The sequence below is a fragment of the Strigops habroptila genome, chromosome 1 (genome assembly GCF_004027225.2).
Source record: "Strigops habroptila isolate Jane chromosome 1, bStrHab1.2.pri, whole genome shotgun sequence".
Lineage (NCBI taxonomy): Eukaryota > Metazoa > Chordata > Aves > Psittaciformes > Psittacidae > Strigops > Strigops habroptila.
This window is the reverse complement of record NC_044277.2, coordinates 141,696,491-141,721,497: the sequence shown is the minus strand read 5'-3', so window position 1 is coordinate 141,721,497 and position 25,007 is coordinate 141,696,491. Positions and strand designations below refer to the sequence as shown.

At 39.4% G+C, this 25,007-nt stretch overlaps 1 protein-coding gene across 8 annotated transcripts in view; it reads left to right on the top strand.

Annotated features, from left to right (window-relative positions):
* The window catches only part of TRAK1 (trafficking kinesin protein 1), a 142,131-nt gene that overhangs the window by 109,841 nt on the left and 7,283 nt on the right, over positions 1-25,007 (top strand). For 5 of the 8 annotated variants that reach the window (XM_030488633.1, XM_030488642.1, XM_030488651.1 and 2 more), the window contains 11 exons: positions 2,043-2,143; positions 2,953-3,061; positions 4,542-4,620; positions 5,061-5,191; positions 5,718-5,792; positions 7,054-7,191; positions 8,481-8,557; positions 9,793-10,029; positions 11,025-11,341; positions 15,609-15,938; positions 24,460-24,562. In XM_030488633.1, coding sequence (XP_030344493.1) covers positions 2,043-2,143; positions 2,953-3,061; positions 4,542-4,620; positions 5,061-5,191; positions 5,718-5,792; positions 7,054-7,191; positions 8,481-8,557; positions 9,793-10,029; positions 11,025-11,341; positions 15,609-15,938; positions 24,460-24,562 — 1,697 coding nt within the window. The remainder of the gene's footprint in view (positions 1-2,042; positions 2,144-2,952; positions 3,062-4,541; positions 4,621-5,060; positions 5,192-5,717; positions 5,793-7,053; positions 7,192-8,480; positions 8,558-9,792; positions 10,030-11,024; positions 11,342-15,608; positions 15,939-24,459; positions 24,563-25,007) is intronic. The other 3 variants (XM_030488615.1, XM_030488664.2, XM_030488679.1) reach the window with 1 other exon arrangement.

The window sequence follows — 25,007 nt, the reverse complement described above, 5'->3', positions numbered from 1 at the left end:
ACTTTTACAGCTGAACCCAGGACACTATTGCTTTTGCTCATTTTACATTAAAAGGTTACCCTTTCCAGCTGTTCATCCTCCTTTGGAATGCTTGGAAATGGCAGTAAAAATAGTATCCTCGATCTTTTTAATTCATAGAGAAGAAGTGTAGCAAAAGCTGGAGATATCTAGTGCCCACCCAGTGACAGTATCAATCCTTGCTACTTAAATAGGCTGAGCCATAATGTGCTGGAGAGAAGTAAGTTGTTATTTTTAGCTCAGCGTTTTAGCTCTTCCTGAAACGGGGAAAGTGAACCTCCCAAAATTAATGCCTGGGTTTCATTTCATAGTTTTCTAGAATGTGGTCAATTGGGATTTCTTTTCCCCCTTACATTTTAGAACCCATGTGTCAGATGGACTTGGTGCCTTAGCACATCTGATTGCACAGAATAGCCTTAGGAAAGTAAATGACCTTGTTTGCTTAAAATTCTGTGGAGTTTAAGTGCTTTATTGCATCAAGCCTGCTTTTTGTCTGATTAAAATGCAGCTTGAATCTATTTTATTGATATTCTGTTTGTTGGTTTGGGGTTTTTTTCCAGTAATAACTCCAAGTATAAATATGCCTACAATTCAAAAAACCCAGAAATTTAATAAAAACAAATGTGCTCTGCAGTTTGTGTGTTGGAAAGCGAAAACTGAGAGCCAAGTCTTGCAGTGCAAGTGGAAGGGAATATATCTGATCAGTTATGCTATTTATAGCTAGGCAAGGCAAATAAAAATTAATCTCTTGCCACCACAGTCTTAAATTGCAGGTGTGAGGTGGTGTAAGTGCTAGTGTGTAATTTGGCTGTTAACCCTTGGAGAACCACAATATAGATGAACCAAGATTTATGTTTGCAGAGCTTACAATTACAGGGTATCTAAACTACCCACTTTTGGTGGTTTGTGTCTTTTTGATACGTGCTGTACTAAGTGTGGGATTCGCACGTGCTACTAGGAAGACAGGCTGAGAGAGCTGGGCTTGTTCAGCATGGAGAAGAGAAGGTTCTGAGGAGATCTTAGAGCAGCTCCAGTGCCTAAAGGGGCTACAAGAAACCTGAAGAGGGGCTTTGGTCAAGGGCCTGTAGGGAGAGGGAAAGGGGCAATGGCTTTAACCTGCCAGAGGGGAGACTGAGATGAGCTCTTAGGCAGAAGTTCTTCCCTGTGAAGATGCTGAGGCGCTGGCACAGGGTGCCCAGAGAAGCTGTGGCTGCCCCATCCCTGGCAGTGTTCAAGGCCAGGTTGGACACAGGGGCTTGGAGCAACCTGGTCTAGTGGAAGGTGCTCCTGCCTGTGGCAGGGGCTTGGAACTGGATGAGTTTTAAGGTCCCTTCCAACCCAAACCAGCCTGGGATTCTAAGATTCTACTTTACTAGACTCATGTTTTGGAATTATCTACAGCCAGAACTACACCCAGAAACTGACTTCATCCTCCAGCCTTGCAGCAACCTCAGAATGCCAGCCTGCCACTGTGTAGTGGTGTTCTACAGCTCAGCAGGCAATTGAATCCCGAATGTAACCTTACTACAAAAGCATTTCAGTAATTTTGTCTAAAGCCTCTTGGAGAGGAAGAAATGTCTATATCTGAGGTCTGCTAGGGCTGTATCCAAGCCAGAAGGTGACAGTCATCACATAAAATTGGTAAAAGTGATGTTTGGCTTGATTGTGCCACATTAATTTCTTGCAGTATCACTGCAATGTATCTATTTCTATGGATATGAATCTAGACTAATGCAATAGTGGGTCAGGTTTGCTCATCTTAAAGAAGGTAAAAGAGAAACATGCCTAACTGCAAAGGATAATTACGTTTTCCGAACTTCTAAAAAAGGACATTTAATGGCTAATTTCAAAGATGCACTTTTCCTTCTTTTGAAGAAATCAAGGAGTTGTTTCTGGTCTGTTCCAGTCTTGGCCTCTTAATTATGATGCTTGGAGGATGAATAACTAGCTAGTTTGTAGTGGGTTTAGTTAAGAATGTGCCTAGAAAATCAACTTACTGATCTGCAAGCTCTTTCTTCATGCAGGTTTCTCAGTTGCGGCATGAACTCTGCATGAAAGATGAACTGCTCCAGTTCTACACCAGTGCTGCTGAAGAAAGTGAGCCAGAGTCCATCTGTTCCACCCCGTAAGTTAACCAATCTACAGTGTTGAACCTTTCTCTGGTACTGAGCATGGGCAGTTTGGATAACTTAATAGCTTTGAAAAGTAGTAAAATGATCCCCGTATCAGCTGGAACTATAAATGGGACTGTGGAGTTGGTGTATGGCACCAGCTGGAGGGATTTGCATGGGACCAGTTGACTCTCCAGGTGCCAGCACAAGTTGGGAGGGGAGAGTACACAGTGGTGCTGCTGACACAGCGCTGTAACTTCCACAGGAACTGGGTCACTGTGGTGGTGAGGCAGACAGGTCCCACTTACAGCACCCTATTACACCACATACCTTTGCACGCTGTGCTAGAACGTTCTACGTGTGTGACCTTTGTGCTTGAAGGGCCTGAAGGCACTATGGAAATATTGCTAGCAGAGGGAAGGGATTATAAAGCATAGCTTAAAGCTTGGGTTCCAGGCAATTAGCTGGCTGAACAGCATCACAAGCTCTGAGAGGCTCTGTGCCCTTGCTTGCAGTTACTGCTGCGATCTGGTGAAGCATGTGCAGCATTAATCAGGAAGCTGTTGGGTTGCTCCCTGTAGTAAGGTGGTTTCCTTTCTCATAGCCTCGGCTGAGGCTTTTCCATAGGAAATGTGTGGAATAGTAAATAAATCTTAAAAATGTTCCTTTTTAAAAATCACTGCAAGTATATTGCTGCCTAAACATCCTGGCATGAACAGGCTGTATCTCTGGCTGGTTTTGAGACGTTTGTTAAGTGTGTTCTTCTGTGGGATTGGCCTTAATACAGGTAAAAAGGAGTTAAAACTGTTGTTTTCATTACAAGGCTGAAGAGGAATGAATCTTCTTCCTCCGTCCAGAACTACTTTCATTTGGATTCTCTTCAAAAGAAACTCAAGGATCTTGAAGAGGAGAATGTTGTGCTTAGATCTGAGGTGAAATTGCTCCCTTTGTGTTTTGCTTAATACAGTTGTTAATTTAAATGCCAGAACACAGGTATTGAGAAGTGTGTATTAGAAGTTGAGAGTCTAAGAATATATAATTCCACATGTGACACAGATCTCTTTGTAGTTTTTTAATCACCATCCTTTATCCTTCTAAATGAAGGAAGGGTTGAAACATGAAAGTTACATGAAGCTACGTGCAAAGCAGTTTCCTTGCCAAAAAGAACGTGCAGGAGCATGGCAGGTTTTGGAGTCCAGCACTGCACTTTGAAACAGGTCTTAAAGGGCTGACCTGGTAGATATGGGTGACTTTAGCTGCAGATCTGAAGTTTGCAGGCTGGCATGGTGTCTCTGGTACAAATCCAGTGTTTGGCAAAGTTGCCAATTTGCAACTAGCTGAATTGCTAGCTGAAATTTGCACTAAATATCTTCAGTTTGTGTTTCAAGGCTGTTAATATTTTAAGTTGAATGTGGTTTTCTTGCCTTTTATTTCTGATAGTACTCTGTTTCACAGACAACACAGTTTTTAAGAGCTAATTTACTGTCCCCTGTCTGTCAGAAATAACACTTCATAATTGAACATTTTATGAATTATTTTATATTTTCAATGTAACTTTCAAGCTTTGGGAGCATGTTACCATTTTGCAAACATGTAGGAGACTATAGCAGAAGAAATATGAAGGTAGCAGAAGAATAATGGAGGTAGGATTAGAACAGAGAGAACCACTGCATCAGGAGTCGATAGAAGAAGCCCACGTAGCACTTGCTTCCCTTCCAGGGAGACGCAGCCTGTGCCAGTAAAGCACAGGATGCAGCCAAATCTGAACCCTCTGAGCTACACAGTTCTCTACAGATGCAGCCTGTGGGTGTCTGAGCATGCCCCCAGCAATGGGAATAGATTATAGACCTACTGAGGTGGTGCCAGACAGAACCAGCTGGGTGTAGCCATGCTCCTCTTGGCATTCTGAGTTGGAGCAGAAAAGACAACCCAGGGAGGGAGGTAGCACTAAAGTTTTATATGGGATAGATGGTTACAGTGCCAGAACTTCTCAAATACTATCTGAATTATTTTTAAATACCTAAGTGTTTAATTTAGTTACTTAAACCAAGCATTTAAATAGTTTGTGATGCCACCTAGCTTTGTTCAGGTGGCCAGATCAAGCCCTGCATACAACTTCTTGGTATGTTCAGGTGTTTTATTTTCAGTACGAAATACACAAGTGACATCTAGTGGGGATATGGTGGTAATGAGGCAAGATTTTCCATACAGTAATGCCTCTACTGGATGTTCACCTAGCCCCTTGTTCCAGAACATGAGGGAGGGCACAGGCGAAAACTGTAGTTCCTCACTGTCTTCCTGGAGGAGTGATGAGACAAAGCTTGTCTTTCTGAAGCAGATGGAAATGCAGCAACAGACTGGCAAAGAACAAACGTGCTAATGTCACATATTTGATGTGGCTTTCTTGAATAGGCCTGTCAGCTGAAGACTGAAACAATTACTTATGAAGAGAAAGAACAACAGCTTGTCAATGACTGTGTGAAAGAGCTAAGTATGTTCTTGTTTCTTTTCACTTCTCATTTGAGATAGTTCAGGGGAAAAAAAGGAGCGGGGGGGGGGACCAACAAAAAACAAAACATGAGTCAGATCAGTCAGTCATGTTTTTGCTGTGGTACTTATTTTCCTTATATAAAAGGTTGTAAGGAGGAAATTTTTGGCTGAAATTTCACAGCAGAAAATCCTGTAAGCTATAAGTAAGCTATATCTTTTGCAGTTACAAAATAATTTTGCACTGATAATGTTAAGGGAAACTATAATCCCCTTTGCAGCATGAGCACTTTGTGTCTTTCTGTTTTCATGTTCTACTTCTTGTCTTTCAAGTATACCTTGCTGTGTACTGGGGCAGGATTCTGCTGAATGATGGGACCAGAGAGCATCTTTCTGCTTACTTTTCTGCTTTTGTGATGTTAACTGTAATCACTTACCTTAAAGGAGATGCAAACATCCAGATTGCCAATATCTCCGAAGAATTAGCAAAGAAAACAGAAGATGCTGCCCGGCAGCAAGAAGAAATCACCCACCTTCTCTCTCAGATAGTCGATCTGCAGAAAAAGGCAAAAGCTGTAAGGAATCCAGTTGCAAGACTACTGTTGTGACTTGCTGCTATTGTAGCTAAAAGACAGGTTACAATCCTCTGTATACTAGAGCCTAAAGGAAATTTTCCACCCTCCTTATCTGGGTGACCTTGTTTGATGTTAAATATCTAGCATACTTGACTAGAAACCATCAGTTCATTAAAAGTTAAATGTATTTTAAATACTAGATGTGAAATTCTGCACTGAACTTAATGACTTTGGTAAGATAAGAATGTTAGTGCAAGTATTTCAGTGGGCACATCCTTGTTTGTTTTAGGGTCTTGGAGGTTCATTTAGCAGGGCACAGACTGATGCTGCATATTCTCCTGTTAACATTTTAAATGTTTTTAAACTAACATGTGTGGACTAATATTGCTGCAGAGGTGGTCTTGAGAAAAGTTAGATTTTTTTTTCTACTTAAGCTACTTTACTTTTCCTGCTTAACCTGTAGTATAGAATACAAACATGATCACAGGACAAAACATCACAGTGTTTCTAACATTTTTTGGCATAGTGTGCAGTTGAAAATGAGGAACTTGTCCAGCATTTGGGAGCAGCTAAAGATGCCCAGAGACAGCTCACAGCAGAGGTGAGTACATTACTTAGTATTACAATAATTTAGGTGTAGGGCAGTGGCTGTTCACTTTACCACAAGAGTTGTAGTCTAAGCTGGATCAGAAGTATTAAATAATTTTGCCTATGTGTATGGAATGAAGGAACATTTATGTTCCTGATAGAGTTCAAAATTTTTTCCTTCCTGTTCTCTCCTTCAGTTGGTACTCGTTTGGAAAACTGAGGCTTATGGGCTATATAGGAACCCCTTTAGAGGCTGACTTCTCTAGGCCTGTAGTTTAAGCCTATTTTGAAGTGAGATAACATGAAAGAGCTCATTCATACTATATTTGTTCAGTTAATAAGCCAAAGGTAGTCCAGAATTGCTGGCTCTTTTCTGGGTGTTACATTCACATGAACAAAATGGACAAAATCGAATGAATAAAGCTTGATCTCTTTAGAAAGTGTCTTCTACTTGGACTACTTGGTGTTGAAGGTCGAAATGCCCATAGAAGTTTTTCCTGCTGATGGGCTTTTTGTATCTGTGGTACTCTACAAAGATTGAGCTCATGCTTCTCCATCTGCTTCTTAGGAAGGACATTAACAGGATCTCTGTTTCTAAGCCAAGTAGCTTATTTTTAAGAAACTTGTAGAAATGTGATATTTCAGGCTTCTGCCCCTTTGCCAAACTTGGTTGAAATTGCTGATGAACTCAAAACCTATGAGGGGACACACACATCTGAAGACAGAGTGATTACTTAAGATGCGTTTCCTGAGAAAGTTAAGCTAAAATTAAGGCATAGTCTTAGATTAGAAGTTATATGTGTACATATACACATATGTGTGTAACTTTGTCTTGGTTTTAGAATTCCCAAGTCCTTTGGAACAATGTGTAATGTCTTGTCCTTTTCCCATGCTGTTTGCCACTGTGGCGGTCATGGCAGCAATTAGGCACTATACCTGATCAGACTAAGGATACTTTCAGCTCTGTGTCTTCTCCTTGGCAGTGGCTTTATGTAGATACTTAGGGTATGAAATGGAGCAAGCAGTTCCTTCCTGCATCATGGTCATGTGTCATCGTGTGTGTGCGTCGTCCCCCCCCGCCACATCCCTTCCCATTTCTAGTCCATGTTATTAATGATTTTCAGTGATATTCAGTAGTTGGAGTTCTCTTCCTCTAAGGTCGAATGTTGTTCCCTACACCATTATTATCTTTTACCAGTGTCAAAAGAATTTGTAGGCTTTTTCTGATGATAGTGCAGCCCATAAGGTCTTGGACTGTTTTCTACACATTACAGTTGCGAGAGCTGGAAGACAAGTATGCAGAGTGCATGGAAATGCTTCATGAGGCTCAAGAAGAGCTGAAAAACCTTAGGAACAAGACTATGCCAAACGCCGTATCGCGTCGGTACCACTCTCTCGGGCTCTTCCCTATGGTAAGCAGACCTAATAAACTGGCATTGTTCTAGTCACTTATGGTATACATTTTAGTTCTTAAATACTTGAATTGGTTACACATATATTCTTGGTTTAGGGTCACTCTGAATTCAGTGGTTCATTAAAAGAATATTTGTTGCTAGTATCTATTATGACAACATCAGTTACAGCAGTGTGACTGGTGTTACCAACTTTGTTCACCTAGTTTCATTTAATTATGACATTATGACATCCCCATGACATTAAAAGCCTGGCGAATATGCAGTGCCCTCAAACAAAGGAGAAAAAAAAGAAAATAAGAATGTCTAGGTGAGCTCAGTGCCTGGCTCTGCTTGCCTGTGTATCTCTACAATAATTTCATTACCTCTGAGAGCAGTGACATCAGTGAAGCTTCTTTTGAGTTACATTAGTGTAATCAAGCGGTAGAAGCTGGCCCTCCTGGTCTTCAGCCATGTCTTATCTTATTGCTGAGGAACAACACAGATTAGATTTGTGCTCGCAAGAACTGAATTGTCAGCAAAGGCTTAGCTTGCCTTTTTGTGTTCCCTTCTGAGACTGAGGACAGGCCAGGTTGAAATACAGACATTTAATAATACAAGTAGCACTTGCACAAATATAGTTGAAAGCAGCAAAAGATTTGCTTGTTCTGAAATAGGTTTGTGTGTTTTGTATAAAAATTCTTTTCAAGTACTGAATCATGGGGCCAAAGATGGTTTAGGTTTGTGAATGTTTGACACTTAGATCTTGCACTTAACTACATTCAGGCAATAAAACATAGTGACCAGTAGTGGAAAATTGATAGCCTGTCACCTTTAACCCTTTTGGAGAAAGTATAGAATGCTTTATGCTAAGAACCATGTCTTTTGTGGGTCGGGTGAGGTATGTTGTGAAAGGGAAAACTGTTTTCTATCTAATTTAAATGAAAACTAATTAAGCAAAACTTTATACATGCGAGATGGATGTTACTGAGTAGGGAATTCAGTCTGGGAAGTTGAGGCACCTGAATTCTGTTGTTGCTGTGATGTGGTTTTAGGGTTTTTGACAATGTTATATGGTTTTGGATGGTAACTGCTGTAGCAGTATGAAACTAAGCTGCAGTTTGTCAGTGGTTTAGATACACATAATAGTTTCCAGCTTTCCAGTCACTTTTCATTTTTAAATGTTTCCTTTTTTCAGCAATGACCCCTTATTAGTTGCTAATTATTTTTATAATTAATTTATTATTTTCTGCAATGACAACCTATGAATACTATGATATTTGTTTGTCTTTTGTGCTTATTTTTAACAGGATTCTTTGGCAGCAGAGATAGAAGGGTCAATGAGAAAAGAACTGCATTTAGATGAACCCGACTCTCCTGATTTTGCGTATGACTGGAAAGAATTGGTTCCTTATTGACTAATTATACCTGAAGTTAATTATTATTTGATGAGAGAGGAAAAGACAGGAAATAGTTGAGCTAAGGATTTAGAAAGAAATATTTCTGGCAGAGTGTGGATGATAGAAAGCAAAATAAATTGTCTGGTTATTGGGGTGGTTATTTTTTCTGCTAAAGCTACCAAGAGAAAATGCCTATATATTATATATAGAGAAGGTTTTGTTTTGTCTTATTATGCTTTTGTCCTCATTCTTGAGTGCTGAGAATGAGAAAATGTTTGTTTTCTTGAGTAGTTTCTTCAGTTCATGATTAGGGGATGAGTTCAGTTCCTCAGGTTCTTGCTTCAGGTTTTATAACAGAAGTTACCAGGTAATTATTGATCTAATCCAGTTTTTATAGGGAGAACACCAGTGCAGAAAGGGATTCAGAGTGGTTGGTACTTGGTTGGTACCCTGGTAGTTTTACCTTTAAGCTGGAAGGGGTGTGCTGTTCTTGTGTTCAGCAAGTGTTGAACTGTAAAACAAAGCAGCAGTGGCACTTCCTGTAGCATGATGTAGGGTAAGATTATTTTGTCAAGCAATTTCTGCTGAAATGTCATCTGATCTTAATCTTGAAGCAGATGAACAGTGTTTGTCGTCATATCAGGACAACAGTGATAAAGAATGAACTGCAGAAGTAGCTAAAAAATTAGTTTTCCAGCCTTGGCAGCCTCTCTCTAGATTCCTGGTCCATTATAAGGGGGTTGGAAACTGGTTTCAGAAAGGAAAGGTACAAGACTTGCTTGCATAGAGGTATTCAGTAGAGTAAATTCAGGTTCTCTTTTAAAATAGGTTAGCCAGTTCATAGTTGAGAATTGAATGGAGAACAATTTTGTTTTTTAAGAACTCATTTTCACACAACGGCTTGAAGGTGTTTGTAGCTGGTGTATGGAAATGCCCTTTCACTTAATTTTTGTTAATATTTGAGCATATTTGAGAATTATGCACATAATTCTCAAATATTCTGTCTAAAATAATCTAGGATGATGGAAGTATTTTGTTCATGGATTGAATGTGATGGCCAGACCATAGCGAGTATCAGACCCTGTGCATACTACTTTACAGAAACTATAAAGACAGAGTAGTTGTTGGAGGTGGGAATAGAAAGTGTCATTAACAAGCTGTTACCTGTTCCTCTGTTCCTTCTTCAGTAAGTGTGTACATTAACTGTGTCTGTGTCTTACAGTCATCAGAAGCGTGTCTTCGAGACAGTGAGAAATGTCAACCAAGTTGTCAAGCAGAGATCCATGACTCCATCACCAATGAATATCCCAGGCTCTAACCAGTCCTCTGCTATGAACTCAGTCATGTCTAGCTGTGTCAGCACTCCACGTTCCAGTTTCTATGGGGGAGACATCTCTAACATTACAATAGACAACAAGACCAATAGCATCATCTTAGAGACAGAATCCTCTGACAACGGGTCAGTACTGTAGCACTGGACTTTGCTTTTGCTTTGTTTCTGACATAAAGGCAAAGCGTTTCTATTTTCCTCTTTTTGTCTTACATTGTGCAGTTAACACAGTGACATAGATCTTCAGAAGTTATTTATTTTGTGGTTATAGTTCTTGAGCACTCAGGTTTATTTAGAAAGGAAAGCTTTTTGAAAGAACTGTGTGTCGGTGTCTGCAGCTCGTGCCTGTTCTGAGATGCAGCATCTCCAGATGATGTAAAACTACCCTTTGTCTTTGGAACTGTAGGTCAATACTTAAACTAAATCATATTTGCACCATTTTACATTAATGCCAACGAGTTCTGATCTAAGTTGCAGCTGCTGCTAACTCTTTTGATCCTAAAATTAGATAAATAAATAGTGTGCATGTGTAGGTTACCAAATATGACAACTTGTGAATGAAACTAATCAGAATTTTGCTCTTCTAGCTACTTGTTTCTTCCCCCAGTACAGCGCCACACTATGCTGCTTGTATTTTCCAGTAAAAACTACTTAATATCTCACAACAATGAACATTGTTCAATATATGTGAACATAATGAACATATATGTTCATATCTATTTGTCAGCGTAATATACTCTTGTGACTCATACTGGTATTCTTGCAGTGTTGGGCCTGTAAGATGTGGCCTGCTTACTTGAGTTTGTGTAACCATAATACACACAACAAGCAGACATCTTTACTTCAGAGCTTCCTCAGCAGAGGTGAAAGTGCAGCTTTTCCAACCAGGAGTCTCCAGGCCGGAGCTAGGATTCAAACTGGGTTTAGTATGAAAGAGAGAATTTATTGGTGTTTGCCTTTCAGCTCTCCGGACAAGTAGCAAGTTGTTCCCAGACACAGTAATTTAAAGGTATTGGTGAATGTCTCAGAACTGTCATATGGAAGTTTTAAGCGTCACTAAGAGTTTTTTTTTCTCCCTCCCCTTCTCTTTTTTTGGGGTGTGTGTGTCCCCTGTTACATTTTAGAAATGAAGACAGGATGAAGAAGCCTGGAACTCCGGGGACTCCAGGCTCCAGTGACCTAGAGACTGCCCTTCGTAGGCTGTCCCTCAGGAGGGAGAATTACCTCTCAGAGAGGAAGTTCTTTGAAGAAGAGCAGGAAAGGAAGTTGCGGGAACTGGCAGAAAAGGGTGAACTCCATAGTGGTTCCATTACCCCCACAGAGAGCATCATGTCGCTGGGAACTCACTCAAGGTTTTCCGAATTCACTGGATATTCAGGAATGTCTATCAGCACTCGCTCCTACCTGCCAGAAAAGCTTCAGATTGTGAAACCACTAGAAGGTGATAACAAAGGGCCTCGGCCTTTATCTGTTGTTCTTAGTGACTCTTTGTGGTCTCTTATCCATCACCAGAAAGCAGGAAATCTTTGCAATACATATTCTTTTTACTTTAGAGACAGTAATCCACGCTGTTGGTTTGAAATCTTCTAACTACTGTGTTTTTCCACAAGCCTTAAAATTAGGAAACAATTCCAGCCAAGACAGTAAAATAAATGTTGCAGGCCATGCATGCAGTGCAGCTTTACACCTGACCTGAATCTTAATGTTGCTGTTTCATACTTAGGAAAGGAAAGTTGTTGAGTATCTGAAGTCTAAGCAGCAGGAATATTTGTTCATCAGATCTCAGTTCTGCAAATAAATGTCTGGGAAGACCTTTACCTACTTCAAATAGTCCAGTTTGTCCAATAAAACTACTTTTGTGATTCAAAATTTACCTCTGGACTTTAATTGGCAGTTTGAGTGACATACATGAGTCTCTATGGCTTTGGCTTTCATGTGTGAAATAAGTTTGGGTTTTTTAAAGTCAAATTTCCCCCATATATTGTCTCAGAAAAAGGCAAGATATAGGTAGATGGTAGTCCGGGCGAGAGCTTTATTTCAAAGTGCATTTCTGTAGTCCATCTTACAAAGCTGACAGAGCACATATAATATAGTTTGCCTGGCTTTCTTCAGTCCTTTCAGGTTGTTGCTGGAAGTTAGCTGGGTAAAGTCCTTCAGGTTTTAAACAAAATGAAGCTGTTTCCCTATAGTACTTCACAGATTTGCTATTTACATGATTTAGCTTTGGTTTCTCCCTCTCTTTTCCTTTATCAGAATTCTTGTGTTACATTAGATTGTCTGCTTGTTTTAACTGCAAAAGTTCCTTTTGCTCATCTTTTAAGGACAAATTTACTTCATTTATAAGGAGCATTTAGCGTGGCACATACTCAGAAGCAGAAATAACCCTTCTTGTGTCCTGAAGTGGTGTGCTGTATCTCCATATTCAAATGAAACCATAGCCACAGTGCACAAGTCCGTACTGTTTAGCAGATTTTAGTAGTTTGTTTTCATGACTGCTTTTTAAATGGTCGTAAAAGTTCTTGTACCACATGAGAGAAGGAATAATCCAGCTTTGTTTCAGTTACTGGTTGCTACCACTGTAATAGATTTCTGTCACCATCCCATTATATCTGCTTTTTTTGTTCCAATAAACTCTTAAAGTCTTCATCATCCTTCTATCTGTCTGGGGCTTTTTTTTTCCTGGTTTTGTTCATTGTTCTCACTGGGTCATTTTTGTCCTTAAAATTATCACACCTTTTAAAGTACTTCTCATGGTTAGTTTTAGACCTCATTTGTAGTATATTTGTGTCTGCCTGTTTCATAAGTTTTTAGTATTTGTTACCTTTTATTAAATACATGTTTACGATTCTGTTCCTCATTTCAGCTTAGTTTTATTCCTGAGTATTTTTCATGAGGTTTTTTTCAACTTCATGGATACTTTCAGACTACTGGGGCAAAATCCTCTGCTGTACCTGCAGACTGTAATCAGTACCTGTGCCGCCTTTATTACTGTTTTCCTAAGGGTGCTCATGCCATAAAATGGAAGAAATAAATAAAAATCAGTTCTATAATAAATTTCCAGTTAATGGCTTCTACTCCTTTAAAGCAATCTTTGAAATCCCACAGTAAAATAAATAGGGTGACAGCAGCAATAAGAAATGAATCTTCTTTTACACCTTTAAAAATACTTCAAATCGCATGCTTTCTTTTAGCCGAATAGTGATTGCTGGATGAAACTTGTCTTAGTTACAGCCTAGTGGATTTTTTTATTTGGCTTGGTTTTAAACTGTGCATCTGCAGCTGCTTGTGCCATAAGCACAAAATAGCACTCCCTGTGTCCTGCAGAACTAGAACCTCGGACTGATTGTCTTCACCCACTTCATTGCAATTGTGGCAGCAATGCATCACAAATTTCTAAGCTTCCTCTGACCCCTGTAGTAGACATGATCATGCAGGTATCAGGAGTAGAACCCCAATTTTCATTTACTGTATTCATATACTTATTTTGCTTTTGTATTTCTTCTTGCTTCAGCTTGGCAGGCCCACTGTTGCACACTCATGAGAACATAATGTATGAAACTGTCTAGTAGGAGCCTGGGACAGAATATAGGCCAAGGTGTTGCATTCCCCTCTTCATTTGACTTTTCGCTTGCTTTTAATTTTTGTTTGGGTTTGGATTTTTTTCATAATCATGAGGGAGCTGACAACTGTTGAATTGCCTTCTGCAATGTGAATTTTCTATATGGCAAACTTAAATTTTCCTTCCACACAATTTTATGAGATCAAGATTAAACTCGGGTACCCTCCTTTTTGTGATAAAACTCAGGCCACTTTGATTTCCAAAAGAGACTGAGAACATGTTATATCAATAGAAATGTAGATGCAGATATTCTGGTGAAGATCTTTCCGTGGGAAAGATTTAATGTATTATCAATTAAATGCTTGTACTCTGCAGAGTTTTTTCTGAGTACAAGTTTTGATGAGCTTTAGGGTGAAAAAGATTACATCTGCAGAAGCTTGCATGTAGAATTTAATCAGTAACAGGATTTATACTTGCACGCATCACAGAAAGAGATTGTGATTTCTATTGTTTAATTGTTGAGAGTACTGTCATACAGCAAAACACAGCTTCTTGCTTAAGGCTTGACAATATCTGGCACTTCTCCACATTTTGGAATGTTTTTAAAAATATAGAATCAAAAACCTCAACCTTTGTGACAGTTCAGAAATAAATACAAGTTATGGGGATGTCTCTTCCCTACAGTTATTTATTTTGGAGTTGTAATGGTTTCTACTTCTTGAGCCTCAGGTGTGCCAATCCTCTTCAGTCTCTCAAAACTTACTTTATATAAAGGGAGAGGGGTAAGATAGGGTCAATATTCAAACTAATAGAGTAGATCATTTATTCTGAGCTAAAAATTGCAGATTTCAAAAAGTGATACATGCTTAATTAAAATGCTGCTTACTGATCCAAATCATTCGAAAGACTTTTTTTCCCTGTTCACTCCCCACTTACAATAAGCTTCCTGTAATGCAATATATTTATTATGAAGTGACCGTTTTTCTCACTCCATGGGGTTTTTCTCAGATGCAAAATAATGTAGGTAAGAGCCATCCCTTCCCTAGTGATTACAGTGGGTTAGATTTTTACATACACCATGCAACAAATTCAACTTTCTTGGTCTTTGAATATTGGTGAGACCTTTGTGTGCCAGCTTGGTGAATGAGTCAGTATTCTGCTTTGGGGAGAGGGGACAGGAACAACATAACAAAAACTGCTCTGATTTGAACTGGTAGAAGTGAAATAAAGATGTTTTCTTTGTGTCATAGGACCTGAGATCTATAGTTTCAAGTCACACAGTAGTGATCGCTGGGCACATAAAATAATGTAGGCCCTTGCAAGCAGTGTTCAATCACTACTTGAGGAATCAGATAAACCCTTCCCTGATTCAGTGGGCCCATCTTTAACAAGGGAAATTTAATCTGATACATTGCTGTTTCTGACTCATTGTCTCCTATTGAATGCTGAATATTGAATGCTTTTCCCTGTGAAATGCACCTCTTTCCTCACTCAAAACATTTTTCTGCCAAGGATGAAGCTACAGGTACAGTAGTTATATGGTAGTTGAGTTCTTGAACCACACGGGCTCGAATAGAGATAGACTTGATGTATAGGTCAGAGGTATCTGCTTACATGTGCCTGAAGTTTATGTGCCTTTCTAACGTATGGTAGGAAGCTGAAATTGCTGTGCAATCTATGTGACTGCTGTCCTGTTAGCCACTAGTAGTAAATTTAGGCATGTTTTCAGCATCTTCTTTAGTGTGAGCTTAATGTGGGAATATGTGGTATATGTTCCTCTTAGAGCTTTCTGTGATGGTGTTCAGATCAACTGTTAAAGTCTTTCTGCTTGCGCTTCCATGAATTTAGGGGGATGAGAATATTGATGGGGAGAGGATGTGCATAAGTATGCCACATTTTACCACCGGTCTTTGCCTATCTAAGTGCAGATGCAATCAGTGTATTTCCTATTAATGTGGAAATGCTGAAGAGTAAGTGAAACAGTTTTGCCTTGCAGCATGTCTTCCTAGAAATATTAAAGCCAGAAACATTAAAGGTTTGGAGCTCCCAAACCTTTGGTCTTCTGGATAAACAAAGTGAGATTTTCTGCCTTTAAGGTCCTGGATTGGTGGTTGATTTATTTTGGTTGTCTGTCTTGTTCCATTTCAAGGTTCTGCCACTTTGCACCACTGGCAGCAGCTGGCTCAGCCTCACCTGGGCGGCATCCTGGACCCGAGGCCTGGGGTTGTCACTAAGGGCTTCAGGACCCTGGACCTGGACCTGGATGAAGTGTACTGCCTTAATGACTATGAGGAAGATGAGACAGGTGACATTTCTTACAAGGGCCTAACTACCTCGACGCCAGTTCAGCACACAGAGACCTCAGGTGAGAGGTCACAAGCACAAGTGACTGTTTCAGACAACAAGAATAACCCCTGCCAGTCTCAGGCTTTCACAGAGGAGATGCAGGAGTCCACGGCTGACGATGATGAGGGGTCTGGTGAGGGAAACTCATTAAGTCCAGTAAAACTGACATCTTTACAGGATATGGATTTCTGGGCCATTCTCACATCTGTCCAGAACAGCATCCATACTGTGGCTTTGTGTGTAGCATCTGCACGTTAATGTGTGCAGAACATAACCATTCTAACATTGGCTCAAAAATCCTTTCTTTAATAATCTTTTAATTTGACTTTTTAGGTTTTGGTTTGTTTTTTTTTTCAGTAACAGCATCTGTGGTTGATGTTTTAACTCTATTTTGATAAGAGAAGGCTGCTAAAAGGAAGTGGTTTGTTCACAAAGCTTTGTTTGGCACTTATGCAACTTTTATGTCTATTTAGTGCACGCTTTTCAGTGTATATAATGCGTAGATGATATATATTTTGTAGGCTTATAGTGCAGAGATTCTTCTGAGTGTTCATAAGATGTGGTGCTATGCTTTAGATTTTTGTACTTTGGGAAAAACCAAAGACTAAATGATGACAAAAGGCTCATCTAGGTTGCCTTTTTGAAACAAATGGAAGTGCCTTGAAAATCAAGCAATGAAATAGAATCATAGAATGGTTTGGTTGGAAGGGACCTTAAAGCTCATCCAGTTCCAACCCACTGCCAACCTGGCCTTGAACACTGCCAGGGATGGGGCAGCCACAGCTTCTCTGGGCACCCTGTGCCAGCGCCTCAGCACCCTCACAGGGAAGAACTTCTGCCTAAGAGCTCATCTCAATCTCCCCTGTTGAAGTTTGAACCCAAGTGCAAGTTCAGTTCAATTCCCTCAGGTACAGTGACCTGTTTTTAAATTCCCTTTGACATAAAGAATTAAAAGGATATTTTTATGCAGACATTTGACAAATGTCATTTCCTTCATTCCCCCTCCACCACACTATTAAATTCTTCCTATTCATACCATGTGAAGACTCAAACATTTTTAAGTGACGCATGAGTTATTTGTTTTTCTGAACTGACATTTGCAATCTACAATTGCACAAGGTTACAGGTTCTCAGACTATAGATGTGCCTAGAGTTTATGGTTTCTTTTTTTGTCACTGTTTTGGGGTTTTTTGTTCTATTCTAATAATCTATATAGGAGTGTTAGTCTTCGTTAAGATTTGCTACTGGTAAAGAATTATATTTAGTCCAGAATAAAAAGCCTACCAGAACTCCTTTTTCTTCAGACTTTTTGTTTTTGTATAACTGCTTTCAGTGGACACACTTCCTTCCCCCTCCTTTCTGGAATAAATGATAATTTAATATTTAGCTGGTCTTTAGAAGATTAGATTGTCTCAGGGCTAGACAATAATAATTCTGTTACTTTCATGAAAAGTAGAGTGTCCTCAACTCTTGCTGAAATGGCAGATCAGTGCTTTCAACTACTGAATATAAGCTACTTTTTTCCAGTCAGTTGTATTAAGATTAAGCTTAAAAGAATATTTAGAGCATTGAGTCCAATATTTATTAAACACTGAAAATCCACCACTAAATCATGTCCGTAAGCACCACATCTTTTAAATACCTCCAGGGATGGTGACTCAGCCACTTCCCTGGGAAGCCTGTTCCAATGCTTGAACATTCAAACTGTTTAACTTACCTTTACATTGGCAAAAATTTTATTTATTCTATGAGATCTAGTGCCCAGGAATAATGATTATAGTATTTTTTTATATATTAATATGGAAATAAATCATGCCTCTGCAGGAGTTGTGTACAGTTTTGGATATTATCCATGTTTTTATGATCTTGAAGAGTCTGAATAACAACAGCTAGAAAAGCTAGAGATTTAGGAAACATGGACAAATAATGAAAGACTACAGAATAAAAGGTTCGACAAAAGATATGTTTCATTTTAAAATGTGTTGCTGCAGAGAGGAGGGGAACAAGCTGCAGAGAGGAAGGGAACAAGCAGTTCTTCATGCACTCGGGTTACAATAATTGTGCAAAAGCAGCTGTTTGGATTACACTTCAGGTGAAGAATTCTCTAATTGTACAATATTCAACACAGGAACATGTAGAAAATTTGGAAACTTATTGTCATGGACTATACATAGACAAGGATATAGATACAGCTCAGTTCTTTGGGGTCTTTTAAGAATGTATTAGCAAAACATCTGTGGGTAGTGATTTGGAAGAGTTCTTTCTTTCCTTGGAGTAGAAAAATAAATGTAGTCCTGTGCTGTGGTTAGAAAGACTAGTATTAGACTGGCAAGAAAGAGTAGTATTTCCCTCCATTTTCTTTCTCCCATTACAGTTTGAATACAGGTCACTGTTACTAACAGGTTACTGGTGATTTTGCCTGGGATAACTCTAGTTATCTCAGACAAGGTTTTTAAGCATATTCTCTACATAATAAATTGGCAATGTAGGTAAAATTATGACATTTCTTATTTCATCTTGTGTTGTTTGCTGAGGAATTTTAATATATTACAGAAATGGATAAACTGGTTGAAATGAATAACTTTGTGTAGAATGAACAAAATGCACTGAAAACTTTAATTTCTCTTTCTTTATCCTTCCTTCAAATTGCCCAGCTGCTTAGGATTTAGGAGTATCCATGAGCCACCACATCCCTTTTGGTTGCATTGCTGTAGTGAAGCCAAGGCACTGCTGTATCTCCTTGTTGTTGAAGCCATTTGTCAGGTGGTATATAAGGAAAAGATAATTGTGGATGTTTTCAGACTAGGCACTAATGTGGCAGAGCTTTTTAGGATCCACTGCAGAATACCCTTTGGGAGCAAAGATGTGTGTTTAGCTTATGAATTTCTGCGGTGTTTAACTGTTGTGCAACCATTGCTCCTCTTGAAAAAGCATTATTTCTGCCTCCCCTTGATTTCTCTGTAAGAAATGCCATGCAGGTAGGGGTGTGTATGGCCATGTGGTTCCTTGGAACACTGTCACAAGCACAAGGTTATGACTTCATTGCTTCCATGATTCCAGAGGAGATGCCGGTTGGCAATGTACAGATTAAGCTCTTGCTAGAGAACGTGGAAGTAAACAAAGGGAAGGAGAGAAATATCTTGGAAGCAATCTTCAGTGCTTATGCTTGTAATCCAGGATAGCTCCATTGTGGAAAAATCTAGTTCAAGAGGTTCATAAAAGCCAGCAAGTATCTCCTTACAATTGCTATTGGAAGACCACAGAGTATGTCAGTCTGGAGCTGCAGGTCTTCTAAACTGAGAACAAAATGTCTTTGGAAATACAGTGCCTACGAGGACCATTTCCAGGAGGTGTAAGTCAACTTCGGGTGTAACCTACCCAAAATTTGGGTACGTGTCTGCTTCAATCTATATGTATGTTTTGAGGTTCATTTCTTACCATTTCTGCTCTGGAGATGGGATGTTCTCTGGCAGAGTGCTATGAAGTCCTATTCTTACTGCCATTTTGTGGGCATACAGAGTACATGAGGCCAAGAGAAGTCAATATTTGAACATCCAGGAGAGCAAAGCTTGCTGTTAGTGCCCAGAGTGTCTCGTTGCCATAATAAATGTATTCAGAACACATTATCAGTTGCTTCTTTTTGAGTGATGGGTAGGGTCAGAAGTCATTCTAAATGAGAGAAAGTTATGATTCTTGAATTTTCTTGTCCCTATGTTGAAACCTATAGTATCTACTGGTATATGAAATAACTTCCTCACTGTAGATGCAGATTATATCCCAATTATGGCACTGAGCATTTCAGAAGTTAACACGTGTGTATTTTATGACCTGCACTTGGTCTCTCACTGCTACATACTGTGTGTGGGCTGGAGTAACTTATGGAAGGTTGTAAATTCTGGAATCAGAGTTTTAGCCTAATACCCAGGAATTAGATTGAAATGTGTATATCACTTGTGTAGACTGTCAGCATAATTGTAATGGTAAAGAAGTCCTAGAACACCAGTCATGTTAATGCCATCTAGGACAAGTCATTTTTGCAGAACACTTTTTTTGTAACCTCAATATTTATTTTTTTTTATTCTTTGAAAGAAACTGTAGTATATTATAAAATACAGAGTCTGTTTGGGGGAGGGATCATTTCAAGGTTGTTTGGTTTTGGGGGGTTTTTTGTTCTTTAATTCATTGCTTTTTAGGTTTCCTTAACCAAAAAAAACCCCAACCAAAACCAATCCGTTCAGAGCACTTAATAACATTGTGAGTGTTCTCACTCTGAAGTTGGAAGGAACACACTTGATTCAGTGTGTGCTTAATTGCATGCTGGTCTTGGGTGCATGAACTGGTCTTTCAGTACTTGTGTTTGGTGGTTCCACTGATGCATTGCTTTGAACAGACATGCACAGCATTACTGGGTCAGCCCTCTTGTACTTCATGTTTAGACCTTAACCATGACATGGAGATCTTTCCAGATAGGTGTCTAAACTCACAAAACCACACAATGAATGTCTTATGTTTGAGTTGCTTTTAGCAGGATTGCTATACGTGCTTGTAAGAGGTTACCATTGTACAGAAAAGCAATGAATCTTGTAACTCTTCTTAGAACTAAGGTTTTGATGCATATTTAAATATATTTTATTTTCAAATAGCATGATTATTTCACAGTAATTCTTTAAGAAAAGTCTGTCAGCAGTTTCTGTATGTGCTTTTAAAATGCTGTGATTTTAATTTGGGGACCTTGGGCTGCATAAACTTGTGTCGAAGCCACATTGAATACTTTGAAGTCTTTTTACATGTGTGCATGGTTTTAAACATACGAGAGGGAGACGATCACCAGAGGAAAGCTAAGAAAATCCTGCTCCAGCATTCCTTGTATGCTCTCTGTTCTATCAGCCAGGGGTTTCAGTACAGGTAGCACTGGGTATCAGAACTCTCACCTCTGGTCACCCAGAGGGGATGACCCTGCTAAATTTAGAGTACCTGAAACAGCTGTCTTGTCCTGTGGAACTTAATGGGGTTCTGTAACCTAGTTTTCAGGAACTTCACCTTGCCCAAGAATGGAGTTGGTGACATAGACTGGCAAAAGTTGAGTCCATAGCTTGTATTCCAGATGATCACACTGGAGAAAGAGAGTGCCTCTTAATGGTTATCCTCTGCCAAAGCAGGCAGAGCTCTTTTTTTTGTTCAGCAATAAAATAAAGTTCTACTGCTTTAAACACCATCCATTGCTCTAAGGACTCTCCCAGCCTGATTGTCATTCTATCCTTGTCTCGCCAGCCAGTGCTGAAGAGATGCCCAAATTCCACTGGGAACCAGGTTTTCTTCTTTTCTTAAAACATGCCAAAGAAATGATGGGCAGAGTGGCTTGTTTCAGAGCTGGACTAAAACATTACCTTTGTGCCGATCTGGATCGAGTCAGACTCTGAAGATTTCTGATTTTTTTTTTTAATTTAAAGTTCATTTTTGAATAAATTTGTATTTGCCAGAATAGGTGTTTATATACAACACAGAGATTGACTTACTGCTCTGAGCTCTCTGCTTCCTCACTATCCATCTAGCATCACAGCAAATTTGAGTTTGGAACCAATGGTGTGCAAGTTAATAGTATTTTAGCATAGCTACCTCTTCCAAATCTTCCTCAAACTCTGTTTGTCTTGATGCCTTTTTGTGGCCACTAGTTTGTTTCCTGTAACTTTGTACCTTCCTCCGCACCAGTTTGTTGCAAATCCAGATTAAATGGTCTTTTGAGGGTTCCCTGAACCTGTCCTATCCACATCTGTGCTGCTGTTTGCACCAAGCAGAATGGCTTATAAGCTCGTGAGTACTGCAGGTGGATCTGGGTTTTATGTAGCTCTGTGGCTTTGTGTTTGAGTGGGGAAAGCTCTGTTTTCCCAGAAGATGGAGCTCTCTGCCTTCAGTTTGACTGGTACCTGCTTTTTTTTTGCAGTATTTTAAAAGATGTTTTTACAACAGTGTGTGTGCTTACAGGACGAAGTCTCTTCCAGCTATAATGCTTTACATTTTTCCCAAAATGCCTACAAATTGTTTGAGAAAATAAGGTAAAAAGTCATTAATTACTGAGAGACAAAACACAGTCCAGCAGCAGTCTAAGGTTTAGCTTGAATTGTACTTAGGGGAAAAACGCACCAGCAGTTTAAGTTATGGTTTCTTGATGGATGAAATTAAATGATGTTTCTGTAAATTTTGTTAAACACTGAATTATGTACAGATTCTTTTTCATACAGATATGAAGCCTTGTTGTTAATCTACTACTGCTTTGAAAAAGAATAAAACATATAAAACATTTGGTTTCAGACAGTCACTTGGAGCAGATGTTTATGTTTAAAATAATACTTTGCTGTATGTACATATGATGATAGTCTCTTACCTTATGTATCACTTCCTCACAACCTTATACCAACTCAGGAGATGGCCGTTCTTATGTGAAATTACTAGGTTAGGAATGAATCATTTTGGTTTTATTTTATAAACTTTTTTCATTTACAGCCACAGATTCTCACTCACTCTCTTTGTATTGTGTCCAAAGGATGGAAAATGCTACAGCAATGTGATACACCCCATTGTTGACTGATGGAGGATGAAGCTGGTACAGGACTTTTTTAGTGGTATTTGAGGGTGGAATACATCATTGGAAATGGATGATTTTTTAAATAGCTTTGATTTATTTCCTCTTATTACAATCAGTGATTTCTCTACTTTTAGCAGCCTTCTCCTATCGCTGACTCATTAAGAGCAATGAGTCTTGGTTTTGCTAACGCAAGCTGTGTATTTTCAGTGTGCCTGTTTCCAGTCTGGGGGGATTCCCAATGGATATCACAAATGGGGAAAATGCACTTATTGTATTCCAGCTATGTGCTTTGGGTTAAGCTTGCAATCTTAAACCAGCATTGCTTTATTCTGTTCTCTATTCATCATCCAGGGATAATTGCTTTGTTTCTATCTATCTGATTTATGTTGAAGTCCTTTGTTTTCTTGAATTAACCAATTTTTTCATGTCCAGCTATTTGAGCTTTTTCTCCAGATTTTAAACTCTCTACAAATATGGAGAGAATCATGATTGCTAGGCTGTGCTCCCTTGTAATAGCTTTTATAGTGCTCACACTAATCTCTAAAGCAACTGGATTCCTGAAGCAGCATAATTACCATCTCTGGAGGTGAAGTAGAGCTTGTTATTATGTCATGCTGTGCTAACATTTGAGTGTGTTAACCTAACACTCCAGTAGACTTTTAGAAATACCCTTCTTTAATGTACAGCAGTACATTCCAGTGCTAAATAGCCTCACATTTTATGCTTAGCCACTTCTGCTTCCACTGTTCACACTCCCCATGCTCTCCCCTTCACACACTGCTTAGATGTCATCTTAAAGGAGTACCTAGTTGCACACGCTATTTTGGAGCTGTGATACTTTCTGTATGAAAAAGGGAACACAGCCACAAATAAGACTTGCTCTGCTTCTGCTAAGCATCTCTGGAAGTTCAGGATGGTGTCTGGTCTAGTTGGTCGGTCTGTCTGTCCTTTGCAATGTGTTGAATAGTTGTGTTACTGTGATATTAAAATGGGGCTTAATCAGGGAATGGCTTAGAGGGTTGGGTTAAAAATGGAGAGGGAGGGAGCTGCACACGGGTTTTTAACTGTGCATGTCTTTTGACCACTGCTGAGTTTGGTTACTAAGTAAGAGAACCCTATGCAATCATGATATCTTTGATGGAATATTTAACTCTGGGTGGTTTCAACCAGCTTTTCAGATGCATGGCCTCTTAAATTTTGTAGCTATTCTGCCAATGCCACAGCTGCCCTTATATAAGCAGGTTAGTATATCCACAGAAGGATCTCTACTAAAGAGAAGGAAATTGGCCTAAGTAAGCAAGTCCTTCATTTTTTTAAATTGAGCTACATTGCTTCTTTCCCAAATTACTCATGTACTGAGAGTGGCGTTTTTACAGCCACATTTGTTGGGAAAATTATTTCCTACACTGTTTATAAAGATTCAAACCCTGCTATGTCGTGCCGCTGAGGACAGACCTTAAAGAACCTAAACACATGCACAAGAGAAAATGTCACAGATGGGCAGTAGTGGATGAAAAAACCTACCACTTTCCTTACTGTGGATGTGAAAAGGCAGAGACAGAAACAGTAATATGTGTCCATCCCCTCCCCACCCCAACAATCTATATTCCATTAGCCAGCTGAATCCACTACTGAGAAGTAATGGGGATACCTTGTTGTGGATCAATCTAAAAGCTGAAATGCAAAGGCATTCAGAAAATCTTAGAGCTCCTGAGCTGGTACTAGAAATTGCTGCTTGTAACTTCCCACTGATGCAAGTTGCTAGTTTATATGAAGACTAGCACTTCAAGCACTGCCTAAATCTGGTTTGAGCAAGGTTTACCTGCAGTGTAGTGGTCATGGACGAGTTTCAGCAGACCCTTTTAGCACTGGCCTTGGAGTCCTGGATGTGTTTTTTCTGGAGAACAAGTGTTTGTTGGAACATCGCAGCACTTGTGTATTTCACTTTTCTTGCATTGATCCATCCAAGGTTACTCATCACTTCTTGCATCTGTCTTACCAGCACATGGAAGTTTGGGTTTTCCACTTTTCTGTTGTAAAATGCCAAAGAATTTGCTTTTTTTTAATATAGTACCTCATCCTGGGAAGTGCATGTCACAAACCAACTCCACCTTCACCTTCACCACCTGCCGCATTCTGCACCCCTCCGATGAGCTCACACGAGTCACACCAAGGTAAGGGTTTCCCATGATGGCAAAGCGTTCAGCTCCATCAGTTTTCCCTCTAACCAAATGCAAAGTAATGGCATAAGCAAAGCATTAGGTGAATTTCAACACTCCCCAACTTATTCCTCCTATTTTGTGTTACCTCAAAACCTGATTTTCTCAGAGGCATGTGTAATGTTTGAGAAAGCCAATCAAAATAGCTTAACTTTTGTTGTCTCTAGTTAAAATATTGCAGGATCAGACATAATTAAATTGGATTCCAATATCCAAACTAGACCCTTGATCCCAAACTAGTTGTAGTCCTCATGTGTGAATGCTCCGAATGGGATGTCTCACAAAAAATAGGAGTGATTTTTTCCAAGGAGGTAAATCTAAATCTTTGGTGTGGAAGAAAAAGGGATGCTCGAGTAAAGAAATACAGGAAGTACCTGAGGAGTGGAGAAGGAAACATGCC